A 17,306-nucleotide genomic window follows, 5' to 3' on the forward strand; every position below is an offset into this window, starting at 1 on the left:
GGCCACATAGATAAATTCTCTTTTCTTCCTGTTACACCCAGTACATGACCTACTTCTGCATTAACCCCACACAGAGCTGAGTGAATGATGGAATTCTGGCTCAGTTATTAAACATAGAACTGATAGAACACTCTCCTCTCTTTCCTAGTCAAAATATGTCCAGATGAACAGTTGTGCTGCATAAAATTAACTATTTGGCATATTTGGTATTTGAAAAATGTTCTAGTACAAGAGCCAAATCCATGACAACTGAAATTAAATTTTCCATATATTTGAGCATTTTACCTATGTTAGGATTGGAAATTTTTTAATGCTTAAAAATCTGGAATCCTCTGGTTTAATGTGAACAGCAAGAAACTTTTTCATGGAGGATACTAGGTTTGCTCTCGGGTTTCTGTTGGTATTTTGAGAACAGCACAATAGTTCTTATTAATATGTTTTGGATATGTAGAATGAAATAAGATTCTAGGACAGCATCTGTTAGTGAATAATTTGCAGAGGCAAGAATGTTGAGTGTCAGAGTAAGGTAAATGTATTTACTGTTTCCCTTCATGGGGGGAGTGAGAACCAAGCACTGTCCTGTCTGTCCTGTCACTTTGCATCTGAAGCTCATTTCCCAGAAGGACAATTTTTTAATATTATTTTTGAAATGGAAGTCTACCTCAGTCTTATGCTTCTCTTGCAATGATTATTACAACAGATTAGATCTTTTTGCATTCTTAATTTCACACTGGTCAGCTTTTGAAATATGATTTTTTTCTGTCAGAACTGGTTATGTGCTAGTATAACTTACTGTTAGAACTCAGTAAGCTTTACTTGAAATGTCTTAGGCTTTTTCCAAAAGTATGAAAAAAGCAATGGCACTGTACATTTGTAAGCATTGTCTTCCCCCAATTTCTCTTGCAAGTACCTCTTTGACATGTAAATTTCAAACTTCAAATACTGGACTGCATCTAATTCATAAGTAACTCTTGTGGGTTAGAAGCCTCTCTTGCTTTCTGAAATATCCACTGTATTTGTTTGATGGTGACGTGAAAGACAAGAAAAAACTTCTTTTGTTTTTGCATTTCAGGTTTAAAAGAAGCCGTGGGAGCATCAGGAGGACAGTGGGTGTATGTTAGTGATGCCCATGTTCAGATGGTTCCAGAATCAAGAGTACTAAATGCACAAGCTTATCTACTTTTCTATGAAAGATTATCACTATAATTCTCAACAGTTTAATTTAAAAGATAGTAGTGGTTATTTACTTTATCTTATTTAAAGCTGCAGTGGTAAAAGTACCTATAAGTACTGTGCCTTTATCTTGTAGAGAATTTATCATATATTGACCCTGAAGTTCAGTCAAGCTATTATAAATATCTGAATGGTTCTTTTAAAGTATGCACTTTGCCAAACATTTAAAATTCCTGGATTTGTTAAAATACAGTACTGTTAGAGTGCAAGACGATGTCCTATCCTACTGAGGTCTGTGGAAAGTTTGTTCTTGATGTTAGTGAAGATAAGCTTTCACTTATAGTTCTAGAGCAGTTGACAATAAAAATATTGATAGTGTTAAGTGCCTGGATTTGCTGGTGTACAGTAACAATATAAAGTATTTCAACTTTCTGTGATCCAGTCCAGAACCTTCCTGTCACTGGGTTAGATGTCAGCTGTTAAGATTTCTGCAAACAAGAACCTGTCAAATTGTGTTGCTTCCACACGTAGTGGAAGCACAGTACTTCCAGAATGGAGTAATGGCAGCTGTTTCTGGGTAATGCCGCAGTGCACTTTCCTGATAGAGCTGGGAATAGATTGGGAAAAATACGGCTTCTACAAAGTGACAGTGAATCCTCAGATACCCAGTACCCTTCCAGCTGTCTCCAGCTGGCGCTGGTATAGCAATGTACTCCTGGTTTAATATAAATACATACTTGGTGTGCATATACATATCCTCTGATAGAAAGATATATATATACACACACGTGCGTGTATATATATAACTAAATATATGCACACCATAAATGCATCAATGTATATTGTCATTTTACCTACTAGGAAAGAAAACTGCAAAGACTTCTGTATTTAGTAAATTTTGAACTTCGTAATTACAACAATGTACAGCATATAAGCTTGTGTATGAATATGTATGGGGCTTGAGTAACTGCATAATTCTGTTACTTCTGTTTCTAAACATGAATTTGTTTATCTGTTCCTGAATGCTTTTCTCACAGGAGTAATAAACTATGCATTATTTTTCCACTGCGTGCGTGAGCTGGACAGTAAATGATGACTTTTGGCCTCTGATACATGTCTGGACTTCCCTGTGTCATCAGTGGAGGGCAGCGGGTGTCCTACTGGCAGAACTTGTTTCTCTATCCTGTTTGACTGCCCTGTTTTGAATTGTTACTTCTTTTGGTAATTTCTCATTTCCATCCCAGAGAGTAATAGATACATTTTAAGGTCAAAATCTGATGACTACTTTGAAGCTAGGTGGTAATTAATTTATTTAATAAGCAGTTACTTAAATACAAATTCCTTCTGTAACAGTTCCATCCTGTCCAACTTGCTCTTTGGTAGAGAAAATACTAGGTTTAGTTCTGCTTGCTGTTTTCATTCATGGACATGTTTTTTTGGTGAGAAAAACATGCTGTCCCTATTACTATCTCTATCACGTGTTGTCATACTTACTTGCACGACTTTCCTATTCTCTAGTTCTGTTTCAGAGCTTCATCCCACCTGCCTTAACTCTTTTGCATAAGAAAATAGCAAAACCTGCCATAGTTGCATTTGCTCAAGCTGCTGAGGCGTATTTTATAGCCGCATGACTTGTATGTACTTGTGCAGGCATTAAGGATTGTTAGGCCATACAACTGATTGTCATAACAGAGTGAGCCCCTGGTCACACACCGTTTTCTTTTCCAGAGGAAAACTCCTCTGTTCAGGTCAAAATTAGGTGATGCATTTTGGCCAACGCAATAATTTTTTCCCTCCACAGATTAAAATTGGTTTAGTCTACCCAAAAGTATTAAAACTCGAAGAAACCAAGCAGTCAGCTCTAGCCATCTGTATTCCAGCTAAACACATCTTAACCTGAGTCTACACTGAGAAAGAAAGGAAAAGAGAAGTAATGTTTAGACTAGAGTTAGTTCTCCTCTACCTCATCCACCTACCCACACCTTCCCCCTGTTTGTATATAGGTGATCAAAACTGAAAGGTAGTTCTGGGCAAGAGTCACAGCAAATACCAACCAACTTTCACTTGTCTGACACAATCTTGCTTGGAGACCGCAAATGGAGTGTACTTCATCCACCTTAAAGCAGACACACTGACTAGATAAGACGCCAGAAGTTCCTAGTTTTGCTGACTTCTGTAAAACCACTGAACTTAAGTACCTATATTAATCTCCTACTCTTTAGCCTAGAACTACCTCCCTAGAGTACAAAACTAGGAAAGAAATGGAACAAGGTTCTTAACCTGTTATTTTTAATGCTATTTTCAGGAAACTCCTGAGGTGGTCTTCACTTCTCTTTAACCGGAGTTCACACACTGTTTGGACTGCTGAAATCTTCCCAAGGGGACATACTGACTAGGATGCCATGAAAGATGCTGGCAGCATTATCTCCTCATTAACAGCCAGGGAACTTTTCCTTACTATTAAGGTATTTTGTGGAACGTGAAGAGGAAATGGCATGAAAAAAAGCCAACGGCTTTACCCGATAGAGCCATTACTGTTGCTCCTGGATGAGGCTTCCTGAGTTGAAATAAACACCAGTGTTAGCAGCAACTCCGGTACATTCTGAGTGAGGAACAGGTATGAAAATGTTACAGAAGGAAACATTCTCTAAAAATGAGGGTAACAAGTGAAGTTATGTTTTTAGAATGAAGAAATGATGACTAACGCAAGCTGTCATACACAGTTTTAAATGCAAGTCACACTTAGCATATCCTTTAAGACAGAGGGTTTTAGGTTGGGTTTTTTTATTGGTGGCAAAATTTGGCTCCAAAGCAAGTGAATTTACACATAGATATTCATACTGAAGACTTGTTATGGTTCCTGACCAGGAATTGCAAGAGAAGGTCAGAGCATTCCAGAAAAACGGGTGTACATCCTGTATGTGCTAGAACGTTACACATGATTCTACAGGCTATTTGCGAAGCCTAGGAACCTGTAGTTTCCTGCAACTGCCAGATGCATGCACGCTATGGAAAAGCTATGTGTTTTCAGAATTTAACTGAAGGGCTCTAAAGTTTAAGACTCTCTTTAAAATATCTTCTGTTACCTGACCAAAAATCTCTTCAGGCCTAGAGCATCCACTCTTCACAGAGCTACACCGTCCCTTTGTGGTTCCCCCCCAACTCTGAGAAAGCGCAGTAGCCTGCTTCTTCCTGTGGAATAGCTTAGACATGGCTCTCTCTCGGTACCACCCTTCTCTTCTCACAAGGGCACCGTTTTCTTCATCAGCCCCGTCTGTTCTTTGTGTTTTCAGGGTCTCCACAAGCCTCTGTGTCAATATCTTTTTTGTCATTGATCCTTAACCATAACATAATGTTTCCCAGTCCCATCACCTGCATTCCATGAACTAGTAAAACTCTTGCTGGAAGAGCTACTGCAGCTACAGTCCTTGCCTCTTCCTACCACCATGCTGTTTCTACCTACAGATTGCCATACAGGTATCTGAGAAAAGCTGTGACTCCTGAACAGCTCTCTGCTATCACAAGACGGTGCCTTTAAAACAGTGAGGAAGAAAGTAAAGTAAATAGTTCCTCACTCTTCAGTAAGTAAACCTAATTTATGTGAAGTACTTGATTTGCATATGGGCAACTGGAACCACCTACAAAAGTTTCCCCAGAGCAGAGGCATCAGCAAAGATGGCTGTATCAGCTATGGAGTTAGTCCAGATTTGTAACTTCCTTCTCCTCAGAAAAAAAGCCTTGTTATCTTTGGATGCATACACCATTTATGCTAGATATGGCAAAAAGCGATGGGGAGAGGATTTATCATACTAACATATCTACATCAATACATGCGCAGACATAATGTTTGTATAAGTCTGTTCTCCTAAGACAGGGCTACAAATACTTAGTGGTGAAGGAAAAAGAAACAAACCCAAAACTTCTCTGCCCAAAATGTACACACTGTCATCATCTTTGTTTAGAAAATGGAATCCACACAGTCTGCCAAACCTTCCTTCCCTACTCCATTGATACAAAGAGAGCACAGATGGAAGTGCTCTTGCGTATGGATTTCAAGTGGTAGCAGGTGAGAGTGGTGTATAAATTCATTAAAAGGCTGAAATGTCTTAAGTTCACCATTTGCTTCTCCTCAGACTTCCTTTTTGTAGTAACACAAACTGAATCATATAGGGACATGACATTAATGCATCTATGTTCTCAATCCATTATAAAAATCTTACTTGAACATATTGGTAGCAAACTAAGATTTGGAAAGGAACCATTTCTTGAGGAGAAACTTTAAGATGTATTAAAATGGGAACAAAGAAAGTGTTTGAATACAACTCTTACATTAGCAAAAATTGGCAAATCCAATTTTAATTAAAAAGTGGTAGCATACTTCACAAAACAGCTTCACAGCAGCCCTCATTAAACAAAAGTGTTGTATTCCTCTGTTCTCATCAGGTAGAAACTTTTTTGCTTTGCCCTGTACACATTTATGCATTTGTATAAAGATTTGTATATCTATGTGAAAGAGATGTCACTGATTTTCAGTAGAACCATTTCAGTCTATTTATTTTAGAATGGATTATATTTGTTTCTGTATCTATTTACCATGTATTAGGATGTAATTTTGCTAGCTGTTTTAGCTGTTTGTACCTCTCCTGTTGGTGTATAAATAAACTGCAGTAACAGTGGGAAAGTGATTATTCAAAATGGTTCAAAATCTATTTTTTTTTGTAAACTGAGAATATAAAATGTATTTTCAGACAGCAGTCTCTTAGTGCAAATCAAAACACTTCCTTTGCACAACGTGATATAAAAAGTTCAAGTGAATTGTTATAATAAAACAATTGCAATGCATTGTAACTGCTTTAAGACTACTTGGTATATGTTCCATTTATATAAAAGTTATAAATACTTCTGTCTTCATTGATATTAGTAGAAAAACTATTTTTTAAGTGTAAAGAATGTTTCTTACATCTGTGGCAGCTTCCAGTATTTTTCTAGTACAACATACAAAGGTGCAGTACCGCTTTTAAAAGAAAACGGAAAAGCATTTATTTTGAGTAGGTTTGTGATTTTTAACACTTACCTCATTGCTTTGCTAGATTAGTTTTTTTGTTTTGAGCTGCATAACCTGGGGATTGTTACAGCGAACTCTAATGAAGCCACCCTGTCGATGGCAGCCGTTCCCTATTTAGCCATTTCCCAAAGCTGGGTTCCGATTCTCATTTATGCGCAGGGATAATCCCTGATATGTTAATATGTGCTTGCACTTGTACAAAAGATGATCTGAGTAATCAAAAAAAACCTGTGGCTAAGCCCTAAATGCTTGTGAGCAATAAATCAAGCATGTTATAAGTTTCATCTCGTTTTCATTAATTTACATTTTTTCATCTGTTTGAACTAATACTCTACTCTGCAGGTATTTCAATAACAAATATTTGTAGAATTTTACTACAGTACTGATACATTGTACACTTTATTTGTAGATTTCTAATTCCAAATATTACTAAGTAAACAAGGCCTTAAGCACAGACTGTATTTAAAAAAACAAAGGTCTGATCAGTTTTCCAATCTATCCTAAGTGCCTCAACAAGCTTCTCAGAATAAAGCTGCCATTTGTCCTCTATTAATTTTGTCATTTTGCCTGTGTTATATATTATTGGACAAATGTATAAATAAAACATCCAACCATTTGGAAAACTATATTGTTTAAATATAAGCTGTATGTTGTACAGTGGAGTTCACAAAGCTTCCGCTTTTTTCCCAGCTAAAGAGAGAATATTTTTTCCTTTCATCTTGTGTCACAACTTCGCTGCACTCGCAAGAGCTACCCAGAGATGGGTCCGTATCCTTGAACACTTGAACTGCACCACTTACTTCCTCCCACCTTACCATCTGCAGCAGCGGTCATTGATTAAGAGACAGCTTGTTCCCATTTTAAGAACCAAGTTCTGCAATTCTGTGTTAAGATTACGACCAAGAACGGGTCCCCCTCACGTCCCCAGTTTTCACTAGTAGCTTTAAGCTTGCCCATCGAGAAGGGCCACTCCAGGGTTCCAGCTGTGCGTGAGCCGATGCTGGACAGGATGAAAACTTCCAGAACACTTCTGCCCACGGAAAGCATTCTCGGTCCAGCTTTCCTTGTGACCAAAGAGGGAAAAGACTAGAACACTTCAATTAACAGTACTATGTAGAGTAAGTGGCACCAACAAATCTTACAATGGAATCATTACATGAAGCACAGCACAGGTTTCTTGGAGCTTTTGATTTCCTATAAATTCATACAAGTTAATTGATTCTGTTACTCCACATGGGTATTAATGTTACTTTATCCAGTGATCAAAGAGACTGTGGATGCTTTAGGCATTTACATCAGATGACAATGAAGGAAGGGGAGGCAGTGATCACAGCGGTGAGTAATGTGCTAGCTAATGAAAACCTCCGTTCCACAGAGAGCAGTGCAACCCCTAAGCCCTTGCCTACAGAATCAGCCCCGATGCCGATACAAGAAGAGCTATTTACCAAGGATCATTCTGGTTTATCTTCATGCATTAAAATGCAATGATTATTTAACGGTAAATCTCATGGTAAGGTAAAAGTTAATTCGGATATTCTGAATAAACTAAAAGAATCGTCCTGCTCCACAGACGCGCCAGAGATGCACAGACTGACCCGACTTGCTCGGAACGCTGACGCCCTGCAGCTGTGCAACGTGGAAGTTACTTACATTCTTCAACGCAGTATCAGCGCCCAGTTACATCCACTTAATGAAGCAACTCTACGTCCTCCTTCACGCAGACCCCACCCTCGCCCGCGAAGCGCGGATCACACGCTCCAACCGGACCGGCAGTTACCCGTGGGGGCCGCGGAGCTGACGGGCTTCCCAGGGGTCTCCTCACACTAAGGCGGGAAGGTGAATCCCGGTTCCTTCCCACCGCTCCCAGCCGCGGGAGGCGCCAGGGCGGCCTGGCTGAGGTGGTGATGGGGAACGAGGGAGGGCCCCCCCACGGCGGCCGGCGGGGTGGGGCGGTGCCTCCAGCGAGGTCTCTTGTTTCTCTGCCCGCACAGGCGGAGGCTGGCGGGAGCGCGGCTCCGCCTCCCTCCCCCCTCCCGGCTGCCGCCGTGGAGAGCGGCGGGCGACAGGAACTTGTGTGGCTGCCCACAGTAAAGATGGCGGCGACGGGGCGTTGCCCGCGGCAGACCGCTTTACGGCGAGGGAGGGAGGCACGTCCCGCCTGCCCGCCCTTAGCAAAGATGGCGGCGAGAGGCGTTCGCGTGTGGCAGGCAAGGGTCAACACCGTGACGCGTTTTACTTCCGGGTGAGCGCCAGTAGGCGCCATATTGTCTTGTTCGTCAAGACGAGGAGCGAAAGAGGGGAGAAAGCGGCCGCCGAGCGGTAGCAGTGGCAGCTCCTGCGGCGGGAGGCGGGGGAGAGTGTAAGTAGCGGGGCAGGATGCGCTCGCCAGCGCTCCCGGGGGCCGGCGGCTGTCGGCTGTCAAGCTGACCCGATCTTCCCCCTGCTCCTCCTCCTCCTCCTCCCTCAGCTGAACCGAACCCAGCCGAGCCGGGAGGCGTTGGGGGTGCACCTCGCCGGGCGTGAGGAGCCGGCGGCGCTGCCCCGCCCTGAACGGAGCCCGGCGGCCTAGACGAGAAGGGAAGACTCGAGCTGTGCACCCTCCCCCGCCGCCCGGGTGTCCCGCCGCGCATGCGCGGGAGGGGGGGCGCGCACACGAGAGGGGCGGCCGGCGGCGGGGAGCCCTCGGGACCCCGTCCCGCCCAGCGCGCATGCGCCGCCGCCCGGCCGGGGGTCGCCGGTGGCTGGCGGGGACGCGCCCCAGTAGCCGGCAGCGCGCATGCCCCAGGGCCCGGGACCGAGCCGGGGGCGCGGGGCCGAAGCTGAAGCCGCCGTGGGGGCTGCCGGCCCTGCGGGGCGAGCGGGAGCGGCCGGTGCCGGGCGCATGTAAGCGGGCCGGCGGGGGGGGATGGGGAGGGCGCGCAGCCGGCCCGGCTCGGCCGAAGGAAAGCTACTCGTAAATAACGCCCCTCGACGCGTAGGGGAAAGTGTGGGCTTGTTTAGCTGGTAACGTAGTTAGGAAGGTGCAACACGTGCAGCAGGGTTTGGTAGTTGACCGTGTCAACAGCCTGGCTCCTCCAGATAAAACGTCTTTGGAGTATTTGTGCTGTTTCATGGGTTTCGTGGCTATTCTCCTGAGTTCGTTCCACTGGAGGGCTCCAGAGAACTAAAATTAACAATATCATCACACGCAGTAATGTTTGTAAGATACCTGAACCCGGTGCAGTAGTTTGGCAAATGCTGTATGTTTCTAAATCGATCCTTAAACAGACCACAAGTTTGCAAGCGTTTTTGCATTAAGCGCTTATCCACACAGACTCTCAGTACTTTACTGGACAATCCCACAAAGTTCAGTGTTGAACTAAACTTGGACAAGATGTGCTAGGCTTTACAGTTAGGATGGGGCCACAAATATGGTCAGAGGGCTGGAACACCGCTCTTCTGAAGAAAGGCTGGGAGACTTGGGGTGGTTCAGCCTGGAGAAGAAAAGGCTGTGGGATGACCTTATTGTGGCCTTTCAGTATATAAAGGGGGTTTATTAGAAAGATGGAGAAAGACCTGTTACCGGGGTCTGTAGTAACAGGACAAGGGGCAACAGTTTTAAACTGAAAGATGGTAGCCTTAGGCTGGACATAAGGAAGAAATGCTTTACAATGAGGGTGGTGAGACACTGGGACAGGTTTCCCAGAGAAGTTGTGGATGCCCCATTGTTGGAAGCATTCAAGAGGAGGTTGGATGGGGCTTTGAGCAACCTGATTTAAAGAAAGATGTCCCTGCCCATGGCAGGGTTGGACTAGATGGTCTTTGAAGGTTGTTTCCAGCACAAACCATTGGATGATTCTGTGATGTGCTGCCCCAGCTGAAATTTACTAAGCTTCTGAAGCAAATGATTATACAGAGTATTCACCCACCTTGGCGGTCCTTTGTTCCTTCTCTTGCAGTCATACCTGTCAATGTTTGTATGCTGACAATCTTCATTGAAAGGTGTGAGATACAAGAAGCAAGGATTTGTTTTAAGGCACAAGGTCAGCCACCTTTTAAAGATGAAGAATGGTAGTGTTCAAAGCATAAGGCATCTCTACCATCAGATGATACTCAAACATAATTTTACAAAGACAGGGTGACAAATAACGCTGTGGTCCAGCTGAATAGCTGTATTGTGTGTAGGAGTAAGAAATCCCTTTTGAATTCTGAAGTTGGACTGTGTTGAGAGATGGTGCCTCTCGCAGAGGTGAGGGATGCAGCGGCTCCCCCAGTTGTAGAACATGGGAGGAAGTGGGAGCCTTGGCTTTGTTGAGGGACACATCGATAGCATGACTGACAATTCATTGACAAATCAGAGGACAAGCTACTGAATTTTAATTTGCCTGAGGCAGCAGCAAACCTTGTGCCATCTATGCTATTATGCCATTACAAGATTTCCTGTATTGTCTTTGTCACATGTGACGTGCAAACTCCTGCTCTGAAAGAGTGGTTTCTCCACTTTTGGACTCCGAGGTATTGCAGGGCTTAAGAGATGACAAATTTAGTCCAGTTCCTCAAGTTTTTAGTGGACAACTCACCATATAACCTGTAGTGGTAGAGAGGAGTCTTAACCATGTTTGATTTTTTCAGTTGGGTACAGGATTATGTAAAGATACTATGGAGACAGGAGCGTCCAGACTCCCTTCTTTTCATGACTAAGATACATGATAATCATAAGTCTGCCTTTGGCAATAAATAATACTGTGGGTAGGTTTTAGTAAACATTCTTACTTTCATCACTAGGTGATCTCTCTTCCTTAAGTGATAACTGTGTTTATCATTGAGGTTAATATCTGCTCACAAGCAGTAAGCAATAGTTGTTTTTTTAGCTATTGGTACTGTTTATTTTTTGTACAGAGCATGTTCATCAGGGAGGAAGTTGCAGATGGACAGTTAGAAAAAAAAAAAAGTTACACGGCTAATTAAAAATCTAGCATCAGGTCTTCTAGTGGAACAATATATGCAAAAAATAATCAGATCATACTCTTTTTTTTTTCCCCCAAACGCAACAGAGTTTTGACTCAAACTACTTAAGTTACTATAATGTTTCTGTGACAGTGAATGTTTTAGCAGTGGTTTTGATGTTTTATGATAATCAAAGCATGTGTTTGTCATTATGTCTCCAAAATACAAAAAATAAGTAAATGATACCTGAGTTGCCAATATCTGGTCCTTTTCGTTTAAAAGGATTGGCTTCAGCTCAGTAGATAGGTGGATTTAAGTTTAAAATAACAGACCTTGGAAGCTACACTGCTTGAATGACTCACGGAAGAAGTTTTCATAGCACTTTTTTTTTTTTTTAATTTGGCCTTTGTTCAGCCTACTTCATCTTGGTAGCACTGTAAATATTAGCCAGACATGCTGACGTGTGAACCAGGTTCTGGAAAATTTTGTAGATACTGAACAAGCTGTTCTTTTTCTGGTTCTGAATTTTGGATCTTGGTTATGCAGTTGGAAAACCTCTATTCTTCAATCTGAGAAAGAATAGTTCTGATGTTAAAACAAATGCAGTGGAGTATCTGAAGTTGACTTCCAGCATTCTAGTGATACACAACTGTAAATAGGCTGGAGGAATTTTACACATTTTTTGGCTGGACATCTTGCTAACAGATCTCAGCAGGCACCTTGCTGTAGCTTCTGGTTCTCAGGAAGAGGAAAAGGTGCACAGTATCTGGGCATTAAATACCTACAACAACTTAGGGTGATGCCCTAGGTGATGTAGAGAAGTCTTTGGCCAACTAAAAGTGGGATGGGTGAAACAGAGTAGCAGTCAAGATAGTTATTTTAACTTTTTTTTCTGATTTATTACAAACTTAACTCATCCCATAAATGTTTCATTTTCTAATCAGCAGCTGAGCATAATATAGTAATAAATATTTGTTTTCCCAAATAAAATGGAAGCTGTTATGTTTTTGTCCGAGTGATGGTATGCATTAGTTCTGATGCTGAGTGAATGTGTGTCTGCAGCAACTCCTAGAGTTCATTCCTACACGGGTGCGTAGGGTGCAGTGCTTTTCCATACTCCCAGATCTTTTCAGCTGCAGAGGGGTTCTGACTTACCTGGGTCTCCCACATCAAGACCATCAGATGGTGATTCTTGTGGTGCCCTTTCTGCATTAAGTTTTTCTTCTTGGTGGAGGGGCTCCTCTAGATGTGCAAGGCCATTTTACCTTTGTATCTCTTTTCAGTCACACCTGTTGTAAGAATCTGTACACAGTAAAACATTCTTTATTCCAGTGTCACAGCCATGGAAGAAGTGATCAGTTTATGTTTCCTTCTAATGTGTTTGGAGCACAATGACATAGATATTCTTGGAGTTTATAGAGTCTGTGTCCTTTACTGAGTTTGGACTCTAGCTTGGATGGATGTTGATAATACCATGGATGCATTGCTCTTTGTAATTCATTGGGAGAAACATGTGAACTGTTGGGGTTGTATCCCTAGAGTATTTATCCACTAGTCCTTCCAGCCTCATTGGTGGTGTCTGTGCTATCATGACCCTGGTGAAGCAATAGCATAGCTGGAAGAAGGCGCGGGGAGGGTGGGAAACTGGCTGTCAAGCAACACTGTTCAGCTTGAACTCTTGGTGGCATTGTTCTGATTACTGTCTTTCTACTAACTGCTTTGTTCCAGGGGTTGTGAATGTATGGTTAGATTTCTCCTGTTTGCAATTGAACAGTTCCACAAAATTAATCACGGAAATTCACCGTAAACTTTCAGTCACTGTGCTAAAACTTCACAGCGTCAATATCAACTACCTTGAATGAAAGGAAAAGACCTTACATTAGAACAAGGCACTCACACAAAAGATGAACAGATCAGACTGTTGATTTCAAAGACCTCTGCTTCTGAGACCTCTCCATTTTCCTTTAGGTCCATCTCCAGAGCCTAGGCCTATACGGAGCAGAGAAGCTCTGCTCACAGAGTATGTGGTATTTTTGAGATCCTTCTCAAGGTGTGACATAGATGACTCCCTGCGGCCCAGGGATTCCACAAAGAGCATCAGAGACTGATGTACCTTTGCTGCTTGTGTTGTCTTGCCCTCGTGCCAAAAGATTGCCTAGCTAATGACACTGATTATTTAATATTAATTTGTTTCAAAAACAGTACTTGCAGTTTATTGCAAACAGGACTCCTACCTCTTGCGGTCCTTCCCTTCAGCTACTCTGGTAACCAATGATGGGACCCAAGGGAATGGCAGGGAGATGTGCTAGGGGAGGTTTAGGTTGGGTATTAGGAAAAGGTTCTTCACGCAAGGGGTGGTGGAGCACTGGGACAGGCTCCCCAGGGAGGCAGTCACAGCACCAAGCCTAACTGTATTCAAGAAGCAGTTGGACATCACTGTCAGAGATATGGTGTAAATTTGGGGTTGTCCAGTGCAGGGACAGGAGTTGGACTCGATGATCCTCGCAGGTCCCTTCCAGCTCAGGATATTCTGTGATTCTGTGATACTCGACCTAAAGATAGGCAAAAACTCATGGCTACTATGGCAGGTTATGTTAGAGGAGATGGAACATCTGGTTTTTTACCTGGATTATCTGACCTGTGAATGGAATATCAAGAAGAGCGTGTTGTCTTTAAACCCTGGGGTCCAAAGACTAGGGATTCTCAAAGTAGGCATGACGGCCTGCTGTTTCAGCTTCTTTGTTTATTTAGTTAATGGGTACTTCTTTTCTGAGATGCAATGTCTGTTTGGAAGGCCTGCAAGACAAGGTCTTTAGTCACCAGAAAAACTTCTGCAGCTGTGTATAAGAGCTCAGATTGCAAGTAAAACTTGTCAGGCCATCTCACGCCACATATGGACCTGTTGTCCAGGGATGATGAGTAACATTATCGGAAAGGTGATGCAACAGAGCTTCTCTTCTGTATTGGGAAGCGCTTTATTATTGGCTGTGGTTCTGTAGGCTCCAGAATCATCTGTCATTTGTCTACCTGTCTACAGGGTTGAATAAAGCAGACTGCCAGATTGCGTCCTGGAGATCTGGTCAAATGATGTTGATGTCTGATGTAGGAGTTCCTAACCTTGATCTCTTCGGCTCATGACACAGCAGAAGGTGCCTGCTACTTTCCTCCTAGGGACAGCCTGAGTCCTAGGCTATCTCCTGATTTCTTGGAGTTGAGGTAATCTTGCTTCTAACAAATATCTTATTTAATTTCATCTTCCAAAGAATAGTTGTTTTTCATTGCCAAGCTATTTTACTTCCATGAATTTCCTGGGACAAGCCGTTCAGAATCTCCAGGTCCCTTCTTCTGCAGAAGCTGTTGATGTGTAAGGTGTTCTGCATAGTGTTGTTGGGGAGAAGCATGTTGTCACAATGATGGGAGGTTCTTAGAAGGGGCAAAAAGGAGTCTGCTAGATGTACTCATCTGGCTGGTGAGGTATGGTTAGTTACCTTCCTCATGCTCTTCTGGAGCTGAGCTAACTTTGTAAGTCCCTGTGCTTCTTTTCTTGGACTACCTGCATGAACTGGAGCAATTCAGATTATCCATTAGCTCTACTGAATTTTATTTAGGGGCAGGTCTTGCTTATCTTTCCAGGGGAAATTTCTTGATAATTTTCAGTTCTGCTGCAGCCAACGTCATAAGGCATGTAAGGAAGATGGCGTCTCCAGGATGACAAAATGTCTTTTGACATTCACAAGACTGAGCCTCACTCCCAAAGATTGCTCCCCTCCATTGTTGAGAGGTCCCAGCGTAGCTACCCCTGCACAAGCGCTGTTGAACAGGACAACAGATTTTATGAGCTTACGCTGTGAAACTGTCAAGATAGAGTTGTTTGAGGAATCTGAGCGAGTCTGTTAGAGCGCAAGTTCTGTTGGTGGCCTTGTCCAAAAAATGGGCCTATCTTTGACATCAGTGGGCAGCCAACTATGGGGGCCTTCACCAAGCACTGTGCTGTTGGGAAACCATCAGGAAACCATCTTCTACTTGACAGGGTGGTGTTCCCATCAGTGTGAGAGTCTAATTTGCTTCAAGGTAACTGTTTTGTGGGGGGAGCCTCCCAGAGTTAAAGGTGCGCGTATGAATTAACACTCAAAACTCTGGTTAATGGTAAGTAGCTTCTAACTGTATGCTTTTCAGTGTGTGTGGTGTGTCTAGACACATCATACAACTGTATCAGAAAATATTGTATTTTGCAGACAAATAGGCAGGTTGAAGGAGATGCCTTTTTTACTAAAAGAACAGGTTAACACTGAGGTGTAATTTATAGCTGAGATGCGCATCACAGTCGAGGAGAGGACTGGAAAGGTACCTTTTAAAATATCTTGTATTTTTCTATCTTAATCTAGCTTTTTGTTGGGTAAAATACTAAAGTATAATAGAGTTTGACATAAACTTTATAAATTTTGCGGGTTGCTGTTGGCTCTCAGAGGTTGCGGTTTCCTGGGGATGAAGGTAAGTCCTGTCTTTGCCACTATGTCAGCTTTTATCGCCAGCCAGGGAGTGTTCACCAGAGGTAGCATGTTTTAGTACCAGGAATTTGCTATAATAAAACTTCAGCAGATCCTGCCTTTGAATAAAGTTCCAGTAGGTCCAGCCTTTGAATAGGAAACTTCTTTTAAATGTACAACAGAACATATTTCAGAACATGTTTGCTCTTAAAAACTCTATGAAAAGTTAATGCGATATCTCAAAATTTTGCTAATCTGTTAAGTACATGTAACAAATTAAATGTGAATTGATGGTGTGTTCTTGTCATGTGATTGTGTTCTGTATAAACCAAAAAGAATCCTGAATTGGCTTCTGTTTCTTCATTGGTAAACAGATTTTTAATAGATTCAGGTTCCTGTTCTGTGATCTGACATCAGGGAATAGCTCTTGAAGCACCAATAAATGTTCTTTTGTTTATTGGTGTTTGCCAGAGAGTGAGAAAGCAGAAGGGCTGTATCCAGTTGAATTGGAGAGTAGAGCAGCTAAGTTAAAAGAACCTTATCCCATCATCATGAAGGAGGGTAGTATCTGCATTTTCTTTTGCAAGTAGGTACCTGTAAAATCAATCTATTCTTTGAACCTGTTTGCTTTTCAAAACCTGTTGTATGCACTGGTGACATCAGAACCAGAGTGTCTTAATGACTTTTCAGTTGAGGTACCCCTCTGTTAGTGAGTGTCTTGCTAATGTTTGAATTTAGTAGATTTTAGCCAGTATTGATCTCCCCCCCCGCCTCAGTGGAAGATGGAGCTTGTTTCACTGTGATTTGGATGCCCTGTTGGGTGTTTGGCCTTGTGTCACTAGTGGGAAGTAGGCTTAGACCTTCTGTTTTGTTAGGTGAAACCTTTCTTTCAGGTGATGCTGATTTGGGAATTTTGTAAGAAATTAAAACACATAATTTGTGTGGCAGCATCCTAAGCTAGTTTTGGCAATGGAGATTTTAATTAGGTGGGAGAGGACTTTCATTCTCTTTTCTCCATTCTTACTACTTGATGTGTCTCAGGAAAATAATGTTTGCTTATTGTCACGTACATTAGTACAAGAGGTTTGAGCTGTTTCAAGCCTTTATATTACTGATTTGGTGGGGGAGAGGCATTGTTTGTTGGGTTTGGGCTTGGGGTAGGGTTTTTTCCCCACCCTCAGTATTGGGGGGGAATCCTTTGCAGTAAATTCAAAATTACTGAGAACGGGCTACATTTTCTTCGCTGTGTTTTGTGAGTTCTTTTAGAAGTAGTTTGTGCCCTCTCCAGTTTATGGCACTGAGGTTCGAAAGTGTTATTTTGCTAACTCTCACATCTGGCTTGTTCATTATAGTGAGACTTGCCTCAGTTTGTTTTTATTTTTGATGTCTTTAAAATAGTATCGCTAGAAAGGAAAATGGCAATGATGTCTGATGGGACAATACTGAGATTCTGTTGAAAAGTTATACTCCTCTTGGTAAAGTTTCACAAGCAGTATAGGAAGTTACGTTACTTTTATATAAAGGAGTAACAACAAACAGCCTACATGCATGTAATTTAATAGATGTGTGCATGTAAGATTTATTTAGTTATCTTTTAGAATATAATGTAAAAGGAAGAGCTAAAGCCAGTTTGCCTCTGAAACTTAAAAGCAGAT

The 17,306-nt window shown here is 42.3% G+C and overlaps 2 protein-coding genes across 9 annotated transcripts in view; both read left to right on the plus strand.

Annotated features, from left to right (window-relative positions):
• The window catches only part of USP45 (ubiquitin specific peptidase 45), a 59,149-nt gene extending 53,124 nt beyond the window's left edge, over positions 1-6,025 (plus strand). For 5 of the 6 annotated variants that reach the window (XM_064447569.1, XM_064447568.1, XM_064447570.1 and 2 more), the window contains one exon: positions 1,073-6,025. In XM_064447569.1, coding sequence (XP_064303639.1) covers positions 1,073-1,206 — 134 coding nt within the window. In that variant the 3' untranslated portion in view covers positions 1,207-6,025. The remainder of the gene's footprint in view (positions 1-1,072) is intronic. The other variant, XM_064447574.1, reaches the window with a different exon arrangement.
• A 2,459-nt stretch (positions 6,026-8,484) lies between these two features.
• PNISR (PNN interacting serine and arginine rich protein) overlaps positions 8,485-17,306 on the plus strand; it is a 28,201-nt gene continuing 19,379 nt past the window's right edge. The window contains exons 1-2 of one of the 3 annotated variants that reach the window (XM_064447565.1): positions 8,490-8,597; positions 14,202-14,380. The gene's annotated coding sequence lies outside the window, so the exon portion shown is untranslated. Of the gene's footprint in view, positions 8,598-9,102; positions 9,122-14,201; positions 14,381-17,306 lie in introns of those variants that run through there. The other 2 variants (XM_064447566.1, XM_064447567.1) reach the window with 2 other exon arrangements.

The sequence above is a fragment of the Phalacrocorax carbo genome, chromosome 3, assembly GCF_963921805.1.
Source record: "Phalacrocorax carbo chromosome 3, bPhaCar2.1, whole genome shotgun sequence".
NCBI classification, from domain to species: Eukaryota; Metazoa; Chordata; class Aves; order Suliformes; family Phalacrocoracidae; genus Phalacrocorax; species Phalacrocorax carbo.